The 17,103-nt window shown below is 35.1% G+C and overlaps 1 protein-coding gene across 1 annotated transcript; it reads left to right on the top strand.

Moving 5' to 3' along the window:
* The first annotated feature begins 1,829 nt into the window (after positions 1 to 1,829).
* Positions 1,830 to 4,649, top strand: LOC104885337 (drimenol monooxygenase). The gene is given in 4 exon segments (XM_010670032.3): positions 1,830 to 2,248; positions 2,251 to 2,753; positions 3,358 to 3,576; positions 4,275 to 4,649. Coding segments are annotated over 4 exon segments (1,491 nt in total). The 5' UTR covers positions 1,830 to 1,854.
* The last annotated feature ends 12,454 nt before the right edge of the window (positions 4,650 to 17,103 follow it).

Genomic DNA, 17,103 nt, shown 5'->3' with positions numbered 1-17,103 from the left:
ATAAAAGTAGCCAAAAAAGTAGGGGTAAAAAGAATGATTCCTTCGTTCTATTTACATGCAGCAAATGCATATTTTAACTGTTCACACTTATCACTTTGACTAAAATTTGTGATTTATACACAAAAAAAACAAAAAAATAGTTAAGTGGAATCTTGTTAGATTTGTCACCTAACATACTCTAATAATATGTAATTTTATAATCTTACTTATATGTAATTATAAATATTTGTCGTCAAAGTAAAGCTCAACATGTGTAAAACTAGAATTGTTGCATTAAAAAAAAAGGATAACGAGCTTATAGTTCTAGAGTCTAACACGTGGGAAAGCGAAATCAACTTCTAACTTCTAAGATCATAGATTCATGGTCAAAAGATACTAATATCTCTAGAAAACATGTGGTGATCCATTTATTTATTTGAAACTTCTTCGTTTTACTTTTTCCTATAAGATGGAATTTTAGATTTTGCTTTTATTTGTACTACTATCTCTACACGGCAAGCGTTACTATTAGAAAAATTATTAAAAAAACCAAAAACAAAACAGCGACAGTACAAAGTCTTTACGGTAAGGGCTATCTCCATCTAACCTTGACTTTCTTGAACCCATTTAAATTGAAGTCTAGTTCCGCTACTGAATGCAAGTACTTATCTATTTTTTTTTATTCGCTAGACTTTGACTTTCACGCTTGTCGAATCATATTTTAACTATTAATATCTTTAATTGTGTATTAGAGCAAAGTACAAAAATTTGATTTTATAATATTTGATTATTAGAGCAAAGTACATTGACAGGAATCCAATAACATATTACATTATAATATTTGATGTGATCTAATGGTAAATTATGCAGGGTCAAATCCCACAGAAGGAATTTTCAAAGTGTAGCAAGTAATTTGAACGGACAAGCATGAGAAGTGGGAACAATGTACAAATTGATGATGTATTAATTGAAGTCCATCTGAAAATATTTTTCTTTATGGAAAAAACGCAAACAAACGAACTACGATACATAGCTTGAATAGATGACAAAATAATTCAAAGACTTTTCAATCCAAAACTGTCTTGACATTATGTTGTATGGATTACCATGTATGCAATAACACAAATTACCAAAACCACGGTACAAGCATGTAATACAACATCTTATTTTTCTCTCTCCCCTCTCTCCTCTCTACTTTCAAAAACCCTAGCCTCCATTGTTGATTTTTAAAGGGGCTTCCATCGGTTTTTACCGTTGGAAAGCCCCCACCTTTGCTTTTTTATTTGTTTTTAGGTTTCCAATAACGATTTCTCCCTCGAAAGATAGGGTTTTCGATCTCCTTCGTAAGAAAAGGTTTTTCGATCTCCTTCGAAAGACAAGGTTTTTCGACCTCCTTCGAAAGACAGGGTTTTTCTCCTCTTTTAGAGGGGGAATTTCTACAGGTTACAATCCGGGATTCTAGATCTAATGGATTGCCGTGAAATTATTTTGTTGGTGAAGAATTATGCGGGATCACAAAGGTTATCAATTTTTCGAATACGGTCAGATGAATCCGACGGAAATCATCCTCACGACTACAAGGGATCGTTAGATTGTCTCTCCAACAAGGCTGTATTTTCCAGCGATATAAGCGGGAGATGTTCCACATTGCAAGATTTGTTTGACGATTGTAGTTTTTATGAAAGAAATTTTTGTTTGATTCAACTTATGTATTTGTTTAATTCGATTGCTTATGTAGATGTCGTATGACTTTTTATTAATGAATTAATTTTACTATTCAAAAAAAAAAAATGTAATACAACATCTTACAGTAGAATATCACAATTAACAAACACCAGAAGTAACAAAACACAGACCTTAGAACAGAACGAAGTCATGGATTACTTGAGCTTGATGCTATGTCTTCTACTAGCATGGGCAGCAATCCACCTCCTCCTTTCAAATGTTCAGAACGTCGATGAATCAAATCCAACACGACTACCACCCGGTCCTCCTACTCTGCCTATCTTCGGTAACCTCTTTAGCCTCGGCGCGAAACCACACATCTCCTTGACTCAACTTGCCAAGACTTATGGCCCTATCATGGTACTGCAGCTCGGCCAAGTGCCAACTGTGATCATTTCATCGTCTGTCATGGCCAGAGAAGTGCTTCAAAAGAATGATATTTTGTTCGCTAATAGGCCGATCATTGATGCTTCTCTAGCACTAGATCACCAACAAAATTCAGTGATTTGGTTGCCAGTATCAACTCAATGGAGAAACCTCCGTAAAATTGTAACTCTGAAGTTTTTTCTACACGTAAACTTGATACGAGCCAATGTCTTAGACGAGAAAAAGTAAGCAATCTGATAGACTATGTTAAGAAACAAAGTAAAGCGGGTTTGGCAGTAAATATTGGACAAGTAGCATTTACAACCACAATGAATTTGTTATCAAATACTTTCTTTTCAGTGGATATAGGTGATACTAATTCTGAAAATGGTGGCGAATTTCGAGAGACTGTACGAGGTATAATGGAAGAATTGGGAAATCCCAACATTGCTGATTATTTTCCTGTATTGAAGAAGATAGACCCACAACGCATCAGACGGCGTACAACTGTACACTTTGAGAAGATAATTGATCTATTCAACACCATTATTCAGCAACCGTTGCAGGACAACAGACAACCAGCAAGATCAGCTCAAGGTGATGATGTTCTGGATGCTTTACTAGAAATCAATCAAACAAAACCAGAGGAGATGGAATTATCGACGCTTCCTCATCTATTAATGGTAATTAGAGTTAATTAAGTTTATTCCCCAAGGCCTAAGACCCAAACTAAACATGACATCCAACTACAAAAACATCTCAAGTACCAACTCATTAATAGGAAGGAGGGAGGAAATATAAAACAAAGAAGTATTCCCTCCCACAAGCAATATGAGACATTTTAATAAAAGAAGCTAAGGCTTTTCAAGCCTTGATTCCAACAACCTATATAACAAAACATAAATAGTCAGATGGTCTCCTAAGATGACCATCTTATTACATAATGTCAAATGCCAATTTAACCAAAAGCTTAAGCTGTTGGTTTATACTCTATTACGCCCCCTCACGCGAGAGCCCATTGGGCTTGAAGTGTGGATGCAGCACATGCTTCCCTCATACCTGGCGCTAAATATTCTACTTAGAAATAAGGGGTGGATGAGATTTGAACCCGTGATCTTTATGTCACACTGGCTCCAATACAATGTCAAAAGACCAACTCAACCAAAAGCTTAAGCCGGTGGTTGGAGTCTCATAGATTTATACTCTATTACATAATAATGATTACTTTACATTTTCTCCTATACTTATTGCTGAAAAACTTGACAGACATCTTACTTGTTTCTGCAGGACCTCTTTGGTGAAGGAACTGATACAACATCAACTACGCTAGAATGGGCAATGACAGAATTACTTCGCAACCCGGAAAAGCTAAAGAAGGCACAAGCAGAGCTCCATGAAATCATAGGAAAAGGTAACTCAGTTGAAGAACAAGACATAATGCGGCTCCCATATTTGCAAGCCATTGTGAAAGAAACCTTCAGACTGCACCCAGCAGCACCCTTTCTGGTGCCCCGAAAGGCGGTTTTGGATGTGAAGCTATTTGGATATTGTTGGGCCCGGAAAATTTCATATTAGCAAAGAAGAAATTAAATATCAGTTAGCAAGAATCATGGGATTGGCATTGACTTTGGGTATAACTATTGGAGGAAAATAAGGAGGAAGTTAGAGATAATCAAGGCACTACCTATCTTCAAGGGAGTTTGGAAGCATCTTTGAAAGATATCCCACCTATATATATATGTAGTTCAATGTAACTCTAGTTTCTCTTCTACTACTTCTCTCTCCACGGACACATTCATATTCTTTATTCTCTACTCTAATATTTTCCATAGTGGCACAAGAAAGCTTGATATTGTATTCTACCCTTGTATTGACGCCGTCGGCATATTAGTGCATTGGTGATCAAGGATCACCCGCGTTTTTCAACATTTTTTCCGGTCTCAACATTCATTTGTCTTTTTATTATTTTATTTCCTTTACATATTTAATTTATCCGTTAATGTTGATTGCCATAGTGTAAAGATCTCGTTGTTGGCTCCCTTTTCCTTTTGCGTACTTGGTACAAAATTGGCATAAACAATTTGACGCCCACCGTGGGGCCACATCAAGATCTCTATACATCCTTTGGCAATCACGTTTTTTCGTTTCATCTTATCTACGTAAGTTTTCCGTACTTTTCCATCCTTTCGTGTTTTCAATGGCAGGACAATGGGTCACCACCCAAGAGGTCATTGATGAGCTCAACCGCGTCAAGGCGAGATGGCGATATTGAAAGAAAGTTATGTCGCGTCCTGTATGGAAATCAAAGCCTGAAATCTGCTCAAAAGTCCAAAGGCTCTAAGCGCCGCAACATAGACGACGCCGTCATCGAGCATGACGCCGTCATCGGGCATGACGCCGTCATCGGGCGTGACGCCGATATCGAGCAGCGTCTTCAGCGACTAGAAGACATGATCGCCAAAATCCCCGGCGTCCCTCGTCCTATGGAGAAAGCGACGCCAGGCAGCTATGCGGACTCACCTTTTGCTGATTTTATTGCCATGGTCGAGGTTCCAAAGCGGTTCTCCGTCCAACCATGAAGATGTACGACGGCACTACAGATCCAAATGACCACGTCGCCCAATACAAACAACGGATGATGACCATCTCAATTCCTCGTAGCATGCGCGAGGCATGCATGTGTAAAGGATTCGGAGACTTGACTGGACCAGCCCTGCAGTGGTTCATCCACCTTGGCAACGGCGCTATCTCTTCCTTTGCTCAATTGATTAATATTTTTAATTTACAGTTTGCTAGTAGTCGTAAGATGGAAAAACAGGCTAGTGACTTACATAGAATCGTGCAAAAATCTGATGAATCCTTGAAAGAGTTTGTTCACAGGTTTAACAGGGAAAAGGTGTCAATTCCAAATTGCGACGTTAAGACGGCGATTGAAGCTTTCCGACGGGGACTGGATGAAGACTCAGATTTGTACAAAGAGCTTACTAAGTATCCATGTCCAACGTTCGAGGATGCTCAAGCCAAAGCCTCGACCCAGATCCGATTGGAGGAAGACATGCAGTCAAGAAAGGAATTCTATGACGTCGACAGCAGGAAGTCGACGCCAAACGAAGAAAGTTTGTGGCGTCCAAAGCCTTATGATCGTCCACAACAAGTTTATAGCGTCCGTCAGACTCATCAAGCCAACGATTGGCAAAAACGATCCTAACTAGGCGTCGCCCAAAAAGTGATGTCGACGTCCACAATTGCGACGGCGTCTGGCAACTGGACGTCGTCCAAAAAGTGACGTCGACGTCAACAATTGCGACGGCGTCTGGCAAGTGGACGTCGTTAATTATTTCATATCTCAAGGAGGTAAGCATGTTCCCTGAAGTTGGAACGTCGTCCATCTAAAACTCTATTCTTTTAATCGTATTATGTTGAGAACAAAAGGACGCCACTACATGTAAGTAACCAACAAGTTAAATTGAGTTATTTCATTTCATTTTATTCTCAACATATTATATTTTCATATTTTAAGCGTTATTTCTTTATATTATACTAACTTGAGCATCCTAGGACCGTTGGGGGAAGCCAACGACATCTCACCTTTGTTGTATGAAGACAGGTATGGGGACGAGGATTAGTTGACAACCAACTTTGACACAATCGAACACCACAACAATGTTCACATTCTGACGCCATCATCAGCGTCAATGACGCCATCATCGGCGTCGACGACGTCATCATCGGCGTCGACGACGTCATCATCGGCGTCGACGACGTCATCACAATTGACGCCGACCCTTATTATGACGACGACAGTTTTAAGCTGGGGCATCAAGGTTCGACGGCGTTCAGGTGAATACAACGTGACTTCTATACAAAAAGGGACACACACCTTAAGAAGTCATCACAACAACATACAAAACACCACAAGCAATTAATTAGAAGAGGCAAATTATCCCTTCTTAACAATTAACACTGCAAGTGGTTTCAAACATCAAAGATACCTACACACATACGTACACACATTCATACAAACATAAGGGCCCTACACTTGACGACATATCCTGGATGACAACGTTTAGTTTTAAAACTAAACCTCTAGTCACGATGGAAAAGTCGTATACATACGCACATACATACTTACAAACATACATTTGGATTACACACGATAAACATCTGCAACGACTTTTACACACAAAAACTAACGCTGAAAATTAATTTATCTCCATGGCATCTTGTCTTCTGTAACAGGGGCATATTCAACAGTTGTCGCCGTCTCAGCAGCGGCAGTGACGCCATTAGGAAGCAGGTCGTCAAGAGTTCTAAAAACAGCCAAGAGTTTATGGACGTCGTCATCTGGCGTCCTGACGCCGTCTGATGTCCATGACGCCGTCTGACGTCCCCTTGACGATTTTGGCGTCATCAAGGATGACGGCGACAGTAGTCATCACATCACTGGAGACGGCGGCAGACGACATAGTGTTCTCTGATAAGACGTCGGCGTCCGAAATGAACAAACTTGAAGCCATTTGAAGGAGAAGATTAAGGGAATAGTGTAATTGATGCCACTTCCCAAGACGGTTGAGCAAGTGTCATCAATTAGGGGCAATTGTTGGGCCCGGAAAATTTCATATTAGCAAAGAAGAAATTAAATATCAGTTAGCAAGAATCATGGGATTGGCTTTGCTGCACTATGATCTGAAACATTGCAAATTGTAATCCTGCTGCAAAAATAATTGTACAAGTTCTAAGATGGCATATATGAATTTACAACTGAAACAGATAAATCATAGATATATTGTTGTGAGAACTGAGAACAGTGGACATGCTGCACGCATGCAGATGGGTTTCCTTCAAAAACCTCATATTTGATTGGAAGTAGTGAAGTACCCTATAGCTGCTTCCTATATTATCACTGTACTTAATACCTCGAATTGTTTTTATTTGATTTTAACCATCTTATAATAAAGTCGTTTCGTTTTACAAATAACTAAAATATATTAAGATGAATTTGACTAAATCCAACATAAAGGATATCCTCTGTGAAAAAGAAAAAAAAAAACATAAAGGATATCCTACTAACTTTCTTAGAGGAAATATAATGGTTGTACTTTTGGACTTCCTTGCAATATTTGAAAGTAGTGATGAGCAAGTTGCTCAACCATTGGAATAAGATAAATGATACCTGTTTGAAAGCTATTTGAAAATAATGAGCAAGTTGTTCAACCATTGGAGCAAGATAATTGATACCTGTTTGAGAGCAACACCTGCTCCACCAAGCTACTTGCTTGACTTCAAAAATGCAATATGACTTGAAATCGGAAAAAAAGGAAGGTGCGTGATGCTCACACTCCATATGATTGGCGAGTGCATCTCAATCAACAATAAAGACACAATTGTTTTGTTTTCTACCTAATTATAATTGAATAAAAAATTAAAGTTGAAAATATTGATTGAGATGTGGGACCATTCAAGCAACAATGTATTGTAGCTTATCATTGAAAGACTTTGTAGCTAAAAAGCAATATTGCTTAAAAAGCTGATATGACAAGTCAAGCTACAAGGTGTTGTAGTTCGCCATTGGAGTTGCTCTTAAAGGCTTAATACTTTAGCTTCCTTAATCCCCAAATTTGTACTACCTTTGTTCCATAATTCATGCAACATTTGTAATTTTACAATCGTCGATGACTATTTTTATCATTGATATTCTCAATTGTGTATCAACAAAAGTTATAAAAATTCGATATTTGAAAACTTACACTTTGAAATGAATCTAACAAGATCTCACATGATAAATAATTTTTCTTATAATAGTGATAATTAATTCATGGTCAAAGTTTATAGGTTTGACCTTACAAATATGTATTTTTTTTTTGAAAATTTGTCAAAAACAACCTTTTAAATACAAGTTTTAGCGAGAAACAAACTTTTAAATTAAAAAAAAACATGGCAAAATTAGACATTTAGATGAAAACATTTTTGCGACAAATAACGTCGATTCATTTTCAGGCATTGACCAAGCATTTTTCAGCGTTGACTCGTTAAAACCAAATATGTGGAGGGCACGTGAACTACAACTCTTATGTTTCAACTCTCTTTTTCCTCTATTTTTCGACATTGACTAAATATGTTTTGACATTGAATTCATCAGTATATTAAGGGAAATGGAGTTGAAACATAAGAAATATAGATTACGTGCCTTGCCATATTTCGTTTTAATGAATTGAAGCCGGAAAATACTTGGTCAACGCTAGAATATGGTTCAAGGTTGTTCTTTGAATTTTTTTAAGGTCTTATTTTGCTAGATTTTTTTAAAAGGTTGTTTCTCGCAACAACTTGTATTTCAAAAGTTGTTTTGACAAATTTTCCCCCTTTTTTTAAAATAAGGTAAGGAGAAACCTTAACAAGTTGGAGGGCATAAAGGAAATCCCAACTTGCCGAGGGTAAAAATCTATCCCAAAACCTCTTGAAACTGGGACGAAAGCACTAACCATCACACTAAGCTATCCCTCACTCTCAACCTTACAAATATGTATATCTCTATTACATAAGGGAAGGGGGGAGCAATGGTGTCCTCTTTTGAACTGACTATTTTGTGCCACTTCCCCTTCTAAATTACAAAAGGAATCTCAATACTAAAATGAGGGTCAAACAAAGCCACCGGATATTAATTTCAACAACCACTCAAAAATCACTTATATGAGGAAACTTTACAAATCAGTCACAGAATTGAGAAAGTCACGTTGTAAAAATCACGCAAATCATTCAAATGATCAGAAAACTTTACAAAAACTAAAAAATAACTTACAAACTAAAACTAATATACTAGGACGTCAATACATACAAAAACATTCACAAAATTCACTTACAAATCATTGTTCTCAATAACCATTCACAATTACATACTCACAAAAATTACGTATAAACACAATTCTGAGAAAACATAAGATTTTGACAGTGATATCACACATTCGTCCATCGGCAATTTGCGAACTTTCAAACAGGTACATAATTATTCTTTTAATCTTCAAAGTTATTTCACATTAGTAGACTATTATGTAGTTGAAAAAATGGAGATAATAAAAATTAGTTGAAAAGAGCTTTTATATAATTAGACTTAAATTTGATTCATTTTCATATAAAATCTGAAAACAAGATGTGTATGAAATTTGATTCATTAACGACACTGATGAAAAAGTTACAAATTTAGTTCTTTTTTAAAAATTCCAATATAAATTTTGAGAACGTATTGTGTCGGACTCGTCCGACCATAATCTTTTGTCGGACGACTTTCAGGTGGTTCCAATTTTTTTCAGTTAGTCTTAATTTTTTTTCAGGTATTCTTCATTTTTTTCAGGTAGTCTTCATTTTTTTTCAGTTAGTCTTAATTTTTTTTCCAGTTAGTCCATTATTTCTTTCAGTTGGCCCATTATTTCTTTCAGTTGGTCAATTTTTTGTTTCAGTTGGTCCATTATTTGTTTCAGTTGGTATACATATTACGAAACAAAGTCCAACTGAAACAAAACAAAGTCCAACTGAAACAAAACAAAGTCCAATTGAAAATGGAAAATAGGAAAAGAATGAAGAAAACTTCTAACCTCAATTTGTTGTGAATGGTGGAAATCTCAAGTAATTTCATCCTTCAAATTACTCGTTGTTTGGGTGATTCCTCCACTGCCAGTCGAACACCTTCGTTGTAATAATTTCCCAGATGCAAATTCTCTTTCTTTAATTTCCCAGATGCAAATTCTCTTTCTTTTGCATTTGAAGCTATTTTTGAGCTTGTTATTCGTCAACCTAATTGGAAAGAGAAGCTCTTTGATTTTCATAACACTTTCAAAGAGTTGGGTGTTATTTGTTTTCTTTTGTTTTGGCTCTGTGCAGACTTCTCTTCTCATTCTCTCTCCTCAAACTTAGATCTTTTCTTTTGTTTTGGTTTTGTGCAGACTTCTCTTCTCATTCCTCTATGTTTCAGGTCCATTCTCTCTCCTCAAACTTATTTCTTTTGTTTTGTTTTGGTTTTGTGCAGACGCAGGTTTCATGGAAGTTGTTGATGGTCCGACCGAAAGTTTCGGTCAGACCGTCTGATACAATACTTTCACATAAATTTTTGCCCAAAACTTTTGCAAAATATCGATGTTCAGAAATAAATTTTGAAAAATAAGACAATATCAAACCTTTTTGCGAACAACTTTTGCAAAAATCCATTTTCAGAAAAAAAAATTTTACATTAATTTGCGAAATTAGATTGTGTATGAAAATTTTAAATATCATTTCACCTATAATTGAAACTCAAAGTGTTAAAATTTAGAAAAGGAGAAAAATAAAAAATGACCATTTTATGCGAAATCAGATTGTGTATGAAAAACTTAAAATTTCATTTCAAATATAATTGAAACTCAAAGTATTAAAATTTAGAAAAGGAGAAAAATCAAAATGACCATTTCATGCAAAATCAAATTGTGTATGAAAATTTTAAAATTTCATTTCAAATATAATTGAAACTCAAAGTGTGAACATTTAAAATGATGAAAAGGAAAAAAAACTGAAATTGTCTTATACTTTTCGGTTACAATTATGGGATCGTAGAGAAATTACTGAAATCCATATAAAAAACTATTATAAATTACAAAAATGAATAAAACCAAAAAAAAGAACATGACGATATTTAGTAAAGAACATCATACTGATTATAAAAGAACATGTGCATATAAGACTTAAGAAACAAAAAACTATTCAAAATCACAAAAATGAATAACAGCATAAAAAGAACATGAAAGAATCTTATTCATAAAATGGAGGTGAACTTAAATACTAACTTGCATTTTCAGTTTGTTTACTATTCAATATTAGACCTAAAAATATCATCGCACGCATCGCGTGCACAAAAGGCTAGTGTTACATAAATTATGCAACATAGGAACTAGGAAGTATAAGCCTTATCTCATAGCTGGATTATAAGTTAGGCTCACCAGGAGCCATGCCCACAAAAGTCCAAACAGTTTAGCCCATTTCAAAACTAGGCTTGCTCAAATTTGAATTAGAAAAAAAAAAAAAGCAAGCACGCACTCATCTCTCTTTCATGCGAAACTAAGAAATGGAAGCAGACTTTTCTAGGGTTTCTAGTACATGAAAGTTTTACGGCTGACTGGCTGAGTTTTCAACTCTGAAGGATTAAACCATAACATATCTGAATCATTTACTCTGATTTTATGTTTAAAGAGGATCTGAATCTTTTACTTCACTTTTTTTATTGACAGCGTATAAGGTCCGTCTCTTTTATTTTCTGCAAAGTATTCATTTTAATCATATAAAGTAGTTATTAGGTCGAAACTATGTTCCGGTAATTATAATTGTCATTTACTCAAACTTATAACACTAAATATTATTCGATTTAGTAGCGTTGTTGCTGGGTGATTCACGAAGAGGAGATAGAGGGGAACAAGGAGAGCCACAAACGTCAAGATGAAAGTGTAAGTGTTTGATTATTTTATTTTTTTGACAGGAAGTGTTTGAATTTTTTTAAAACTTCATAAACTTATCAGTTTGTGCCTTGATAAGTTTATGCCTAGGAAGCTATAGATAATATTCATAAACCAATAAAAAAATATATATAAAGTGATAAAATATAGCTTAAACTAATAGATCTATAGTCTAAACTATACAAAAGTGTCTTAACCACCTAATATAGAAAGCTTACAAACTAAAACTCATTTCTAATGATTGAAACACGTCTCATCCAAAACGCTTTGTATTATAAAAGAACTTTGTCAAACCATTATTGATTATCTCATTAAAACATAAGTGTGATATATATGCAAAGGCCCATCATTTTTTAAATGTTCAATATGCTTCAAGTGCATTTTCTGATTTCTTTTCAAGTTTTTTTTTATGCATAGGTAATTGAGTTTCATTAGTAACAATTTGCAAGAAAATTACTTTAATTTCCTTTTTCTTAACCTAAAACTAAAATTAGAATAATTTAAAATTTTAGGTTAAGAAAAAGGAAAGGCTAAAGAAGTTTTAAAGAAAAACAAAGATAACAAATTCATGTAAGAATATCAAAATCTTCCATCAAAAGGAAAAAATGCCAAAATAAAAAATCAGCAAAATACTTCCACAACATTATGGTTAGGAAAAATTGTCAAAATGATCATTTCAATGGGTTTATATAATTTTAATTTGTGTAAATCAATTACATAGAGGATAATAAGGTCAAATCAAGAACTGATCTGAAATTATTTTTGCTAAAAATAACTTCTAATAAGTTTAAAAAAATAGTCATTATTGAAAATACTGTCAACTTAAACTATTATAATGAGTTGTCGTTGCATATATTACGTGCATGTAAAAGTAGCTACTAGACATTACGAAATATCACGGTGAAAAATTTGTCATCACACGCATCGTGGGCTTAGAAAGCTAGTTAATAACTAAACAATCAAACGAATACTAGTTACACACACAAACTTGGTGAATTACAATCTTCTTCTAAGAAATCTAAAATGCATACAAATACCATACTTCATCACTATAATACTTTCTCTCTCTCGATCTCTCAATAGTACATAAGGGATGTGTTAAATCATATTAAATAATCTAGAACATGTTCAATTTAGGCCAATATTGGGATTGTGTTAAGGCCCCCTTAAGGTAATACATAAGGTCTGAACTTCCATGTACATTCCCACTTGAAAGAACAATGAGAAGTAGAGGTGGCTGAAGTTTGGTCGAGTCGAATTCTTCTAGTCCATGTAAATTCTCAAGTTTGAAGTGAATTTTGGTACCAATTTCTTGCGATTTTGAAATCTTTAGTTAACTATTATTGATATAAAGTTCAACAACTTCTCAAAAACGTGTTTATAGGCTACTTTTAACAGTTTGGACAAAGTTCGAATTGGGCGATCACAATTTCCTAGTTTAAAGAGCGTCTATAATGAACTAGTTCTAGGACTCAGCCCATCATTAGCTGGGTACATAATATTGGGAGTTGCCCTCACAAATGGAACTCCAAGGAACTAATCACTTTTCGGGATTCACAATGTCGGATCCATTATCCTCATGGATTGTTAAATAAAGTTATTGGACTGTCCTAGAGTTTATGTTTCAATTAGGCCAATATTAGAACATTGGTTACATACTTATATACTCCCTCCCCGTTATTTTTTATCTACAAACTTTCTTTTTTGATCTGCTCTTATTAATCTAGATACTATTACTTTTTCTATTTTTGGTAACGTGTTCCATCTATTTACTCCTCTTTTTTCACCCACGTGAGCCCTTTTGAATATAATCCGCCTTAAATATCTTTCACTTTTTAGTTTCCCTCACTTTTTTTGTTTCTCTATCTCGCTTTTTGGAGTTTTTTTTTTCCTTCGTTCTCCCCTGATGTAAACTATCAGGTGGCTTTACTCCAAGGGTTGCCTTTTTGTGGTCATGATGAAAAAGAAAGTTCGTTTAGTAGAGGTAATTTTGTTTCATTACTTACTCTTCTTTCACAACATGATCCTGAGTATTCCAAAGTTGTTTTCAAATTGGCACCTGACAATTGTCAACTCACTTCTCCCGTTGTCCAAAAAGATATCATTAATGCTTGTGCAAAAGAGACAACGAAAGCAATACTTGAAGATATGAATGGTGGTTTTTTTGCTATTCTTGCTGATGAGTCCGCCGATGTTTCTTATAAGGAACAAATGGCTCTTTGCTTGAGATATGTTAATAAAAAGGGGAAAGTATATGAGCGTTTTTTTGTGTTGTGCATGTTCTCAATACCACTTCTTTAACTCTTAAAAGTGGTATTGAGTCATTACTCATGGAGCACTCTTTGACTTTCTCACAAGTTCGAGGGCAAGGTTATGATGGGGCAAGCAATATGCAAGGTTCAATCAATGGACTCAAAGCTTTGATATTAGAGAATGTCCTCAAGCATACTTTGTGCATTGTTTTGCACATCAACTTCAGTTGACACAAGTTGCACTTGCTAAAAAGAATTCAGATTGTGGTTGGCTTTTTGTTGATGTACTTGCACCTCTCTTGAATTTTGTGGGTGGTTCACCTAAAAGGAAAGAATTTCTTCGAGAGAAACAAGCTCAACGAGTTGTGGAAGCACTATCCTCAGGTGAACTTGAATCGGGAACGGGTTTAAATCAAGAACGTGGCTTAGGAGACCTTGTGACACTCGTTGGGGGTCCCACTTTAAAAAATTTTGAATGTGCTTGATTTGTATCCTTCAATTCTTGAGTCACTCGATAAAATTGGTGAAGTTTCTGATGCAATTGATTCAAATAAAGCACAAGCTCTTACACACTTGTTGATGTCATTTGATTTTGTGTTTGTGGCACACTTGATGGTTCTATATTTGGATCACAAATGCATTGAATGTGGCTTTGCAAAAACGTGATCAAGACATTGTAAATGCTATGGCCATGGTTGATGTAACCAAGATCAATCTACAAAAGATGAGAGATGAAGGATGGGATTCTCATATGGAAAAAGTCACTTCTTTTATGGCTAAATTAAATATGACATCGAGATTCCAAACATGGAGGAGAGAATATCATGTTCCGGGGAGAAGAATGTTTAGAGGTAAGAGCCCACAAGTTACAAATCTTCATCATTTTCGATTGAAGTTTTCTTAAGTGTCATTGACCTTCAATTGCAAGAACTTGAAATCGGTTTCCGGAGATAAGTAAGGAACTACTTTTGTGTATGTCTTGTTTAATCCTACTAACCGATTTTCTTCTTTGACAAAAGAAAATTGATTCAACTTGCCAAGTTCTATCCCAATGAGTTTTCAAGTACCGAAATGATATTTTTTGATTGGTCACTTGAAAATTTCATTGTTGATGGTAGAGGAGATGAGAGATTTTGGAATTTAAAGAGTCTTCACGAGCTTTCAATAAAACTTGTTGAGACGGGAAAGTCCGGAACTCATGATCGGATCTACTTGCTTTTGAAATTGGTGTTGGTTCTTCCCGTTGCAATTGCAAGTGTAGAAAAAGTATTTTCTAGTATGACGCAAGTGAAAGATAAATTGCGTAATAGCATGGGAAATCAAACGTTGAATGATTGCTTAATTACTTATGTGGAGAAAGAAAATTTTTTGAAGGTTAGCAAGGATGATATTATAAATCGATATCAAAATATGAAAACTCGTCGAGAACAATTGTAATATTTTCTAAGTACTATTTGGTTGTAATAAGTACTATTTTTAGGTACTATTTTATTGTAATATGAACTATTATTAGTCATAAATTAATTTTATTTGAAGTAGTTTTCTTTAAATTCATGGATTATCTTATATGGATACGCGTATCCGAACTTGTACCCGTAGCCGTATCCGTCTCTGTGCAACCTAGTCAGTAGTGACCAACTATTCATAAATTCCTGGATCCGCCACTGCATGCATTCATAGCACATGACTTTCGAAATATAAGAATAGAGGATGTATGAGAAATGTTATTATTTAATTCATTTAGATTTCCCAGCCTATGGAAAAAAAAAAAAAAAAAAAAAAGCTTAATTGACGTAACTAGTTCTCACTTGGAGAACAAATTTTCTCCCACAAGATAAGAGGGATGCCTCACTTATCTGCAGACTTTAATTTCGGAAAGGAAGGAAAATTATTGATCGAACCCAAACGAGTAATGACTTTAGTCGGTAATTTGTAAAAAAAGGGTGAGGCTTCCATGTAGCTTTGAAATATGTAGGAACTCCTCGACCACCAGCCTGAGAAAGAAACATGTTGGACCTAGCATTTATGTTATTGCCTGTTGTTTCTAAAGATGTGTGGCTTTTTTCTTTTGGTTAGACAAAGCCATTCATTCCTCAAATAATATTGTTGCAAATATTACAATCCAAAATTAATAAATCATACAATAAGAAAGGTCTAAGGGGGTGGGAAAAATCACAATAGTTACGTTACAATCCGTCTTCAGAGCCCTACTAGCCTCGGCCAACATATCAACTACTTGGTTAAACTTCCTATTACAATGTTTAATTTGAATGTCAGCAAACCTCCTAAGTCAGTACTTGCAACTATTGAACACGTTGATATACAAAATAGAATGTTCATTAGAGATAAGATCAACTACATTTTGGCAATCATAAAAGATAATGGATTTGTGTAACTGATGAGCTTCCACAAAGTACAAAGTCTCCAAAATAGCTAGGAGTTCCGCTGCAAGAGAGTTGTTGGAATAAATTGTCTTTCCAAAATGCATTAACCATGGACCCTTATTATCCGGAGAATCCCACCAATTCCCACAACCACATTTGAACCAACAAAGGAAGCATCAACATGAAGTATATGGTACTCTTAGCTTGGAGATGGGTAAAACAAGAAATATCCAGTCAACGAGGGCTATTTTGCACACGATGCGTATCCTTCTCCTACCTAGGTGTGGCTTGTTTTTCTAAGATCCATATAATTTCGATTTGTTAAGTATTATGGGATATGAGCACCTTCAATCTGATTTACTCTGAATATGTAATTTATTCAATATTTGAGTCCACTTCCAACATCTTTTTTTTTTTTTGAAAAAGGGTTTTCCTATCCTATGCACCTAGTGCAAATGATAAGTCTTATAATTGATCCAATTCTAATTACTCTTAGGCCTCGTTTGGTTCACATGGGAAGTAATTTCCCATGAGAATTTACATTTCATGAGAAATTATTTCCCTTGTTAATTTCCTAGGAATTAGACAAAATTGTTTGGTTGACACCATAGGAAATTGCATTTCCTAGGAAATTACTCACCAAGGGAGGGCTTGGTGAGTGATTTCCCATGTTTCATGGGAAATTCTATTTCCCTTGGAATTTGTATTTCCTATGCTTCTCCTATTTCCCTCCAACCAAACACAACACCCATAATGCATTTCCTAGGAATTTCTATTTCCAAGGGAAATAGCTTCCAACCAAACAACACCTTATATCATGCATCTTAACTAACATAGAAGATTCTCCTTAAAATTATGCATAATATATTTTATGATAAGTCTTATAATACATCCAACTATCCTCTATTATCCCAATTTTTAATAATT

The sequence above is a fragment of the Beta vulgaris genome, chromosome 8, assembly GCF_026745355.1.
Source record: "Beta vulgaris subsp. vulgaris cultivar EL10 chromosome 8, EL10.2, whole genome shotgun sequence".
Classification (NCBI taxonomy): Eukaryota; Viridiplantae; Streptophyta; class Magnoliopsida; order Caryophyllales; family Amaranthaceae; genus Beta; species Beta vulgaris.
Note: the sequence above shows the minus strand (reverse complement) of the source record. Positions and strands in the feature narration are given on the sequence as shown.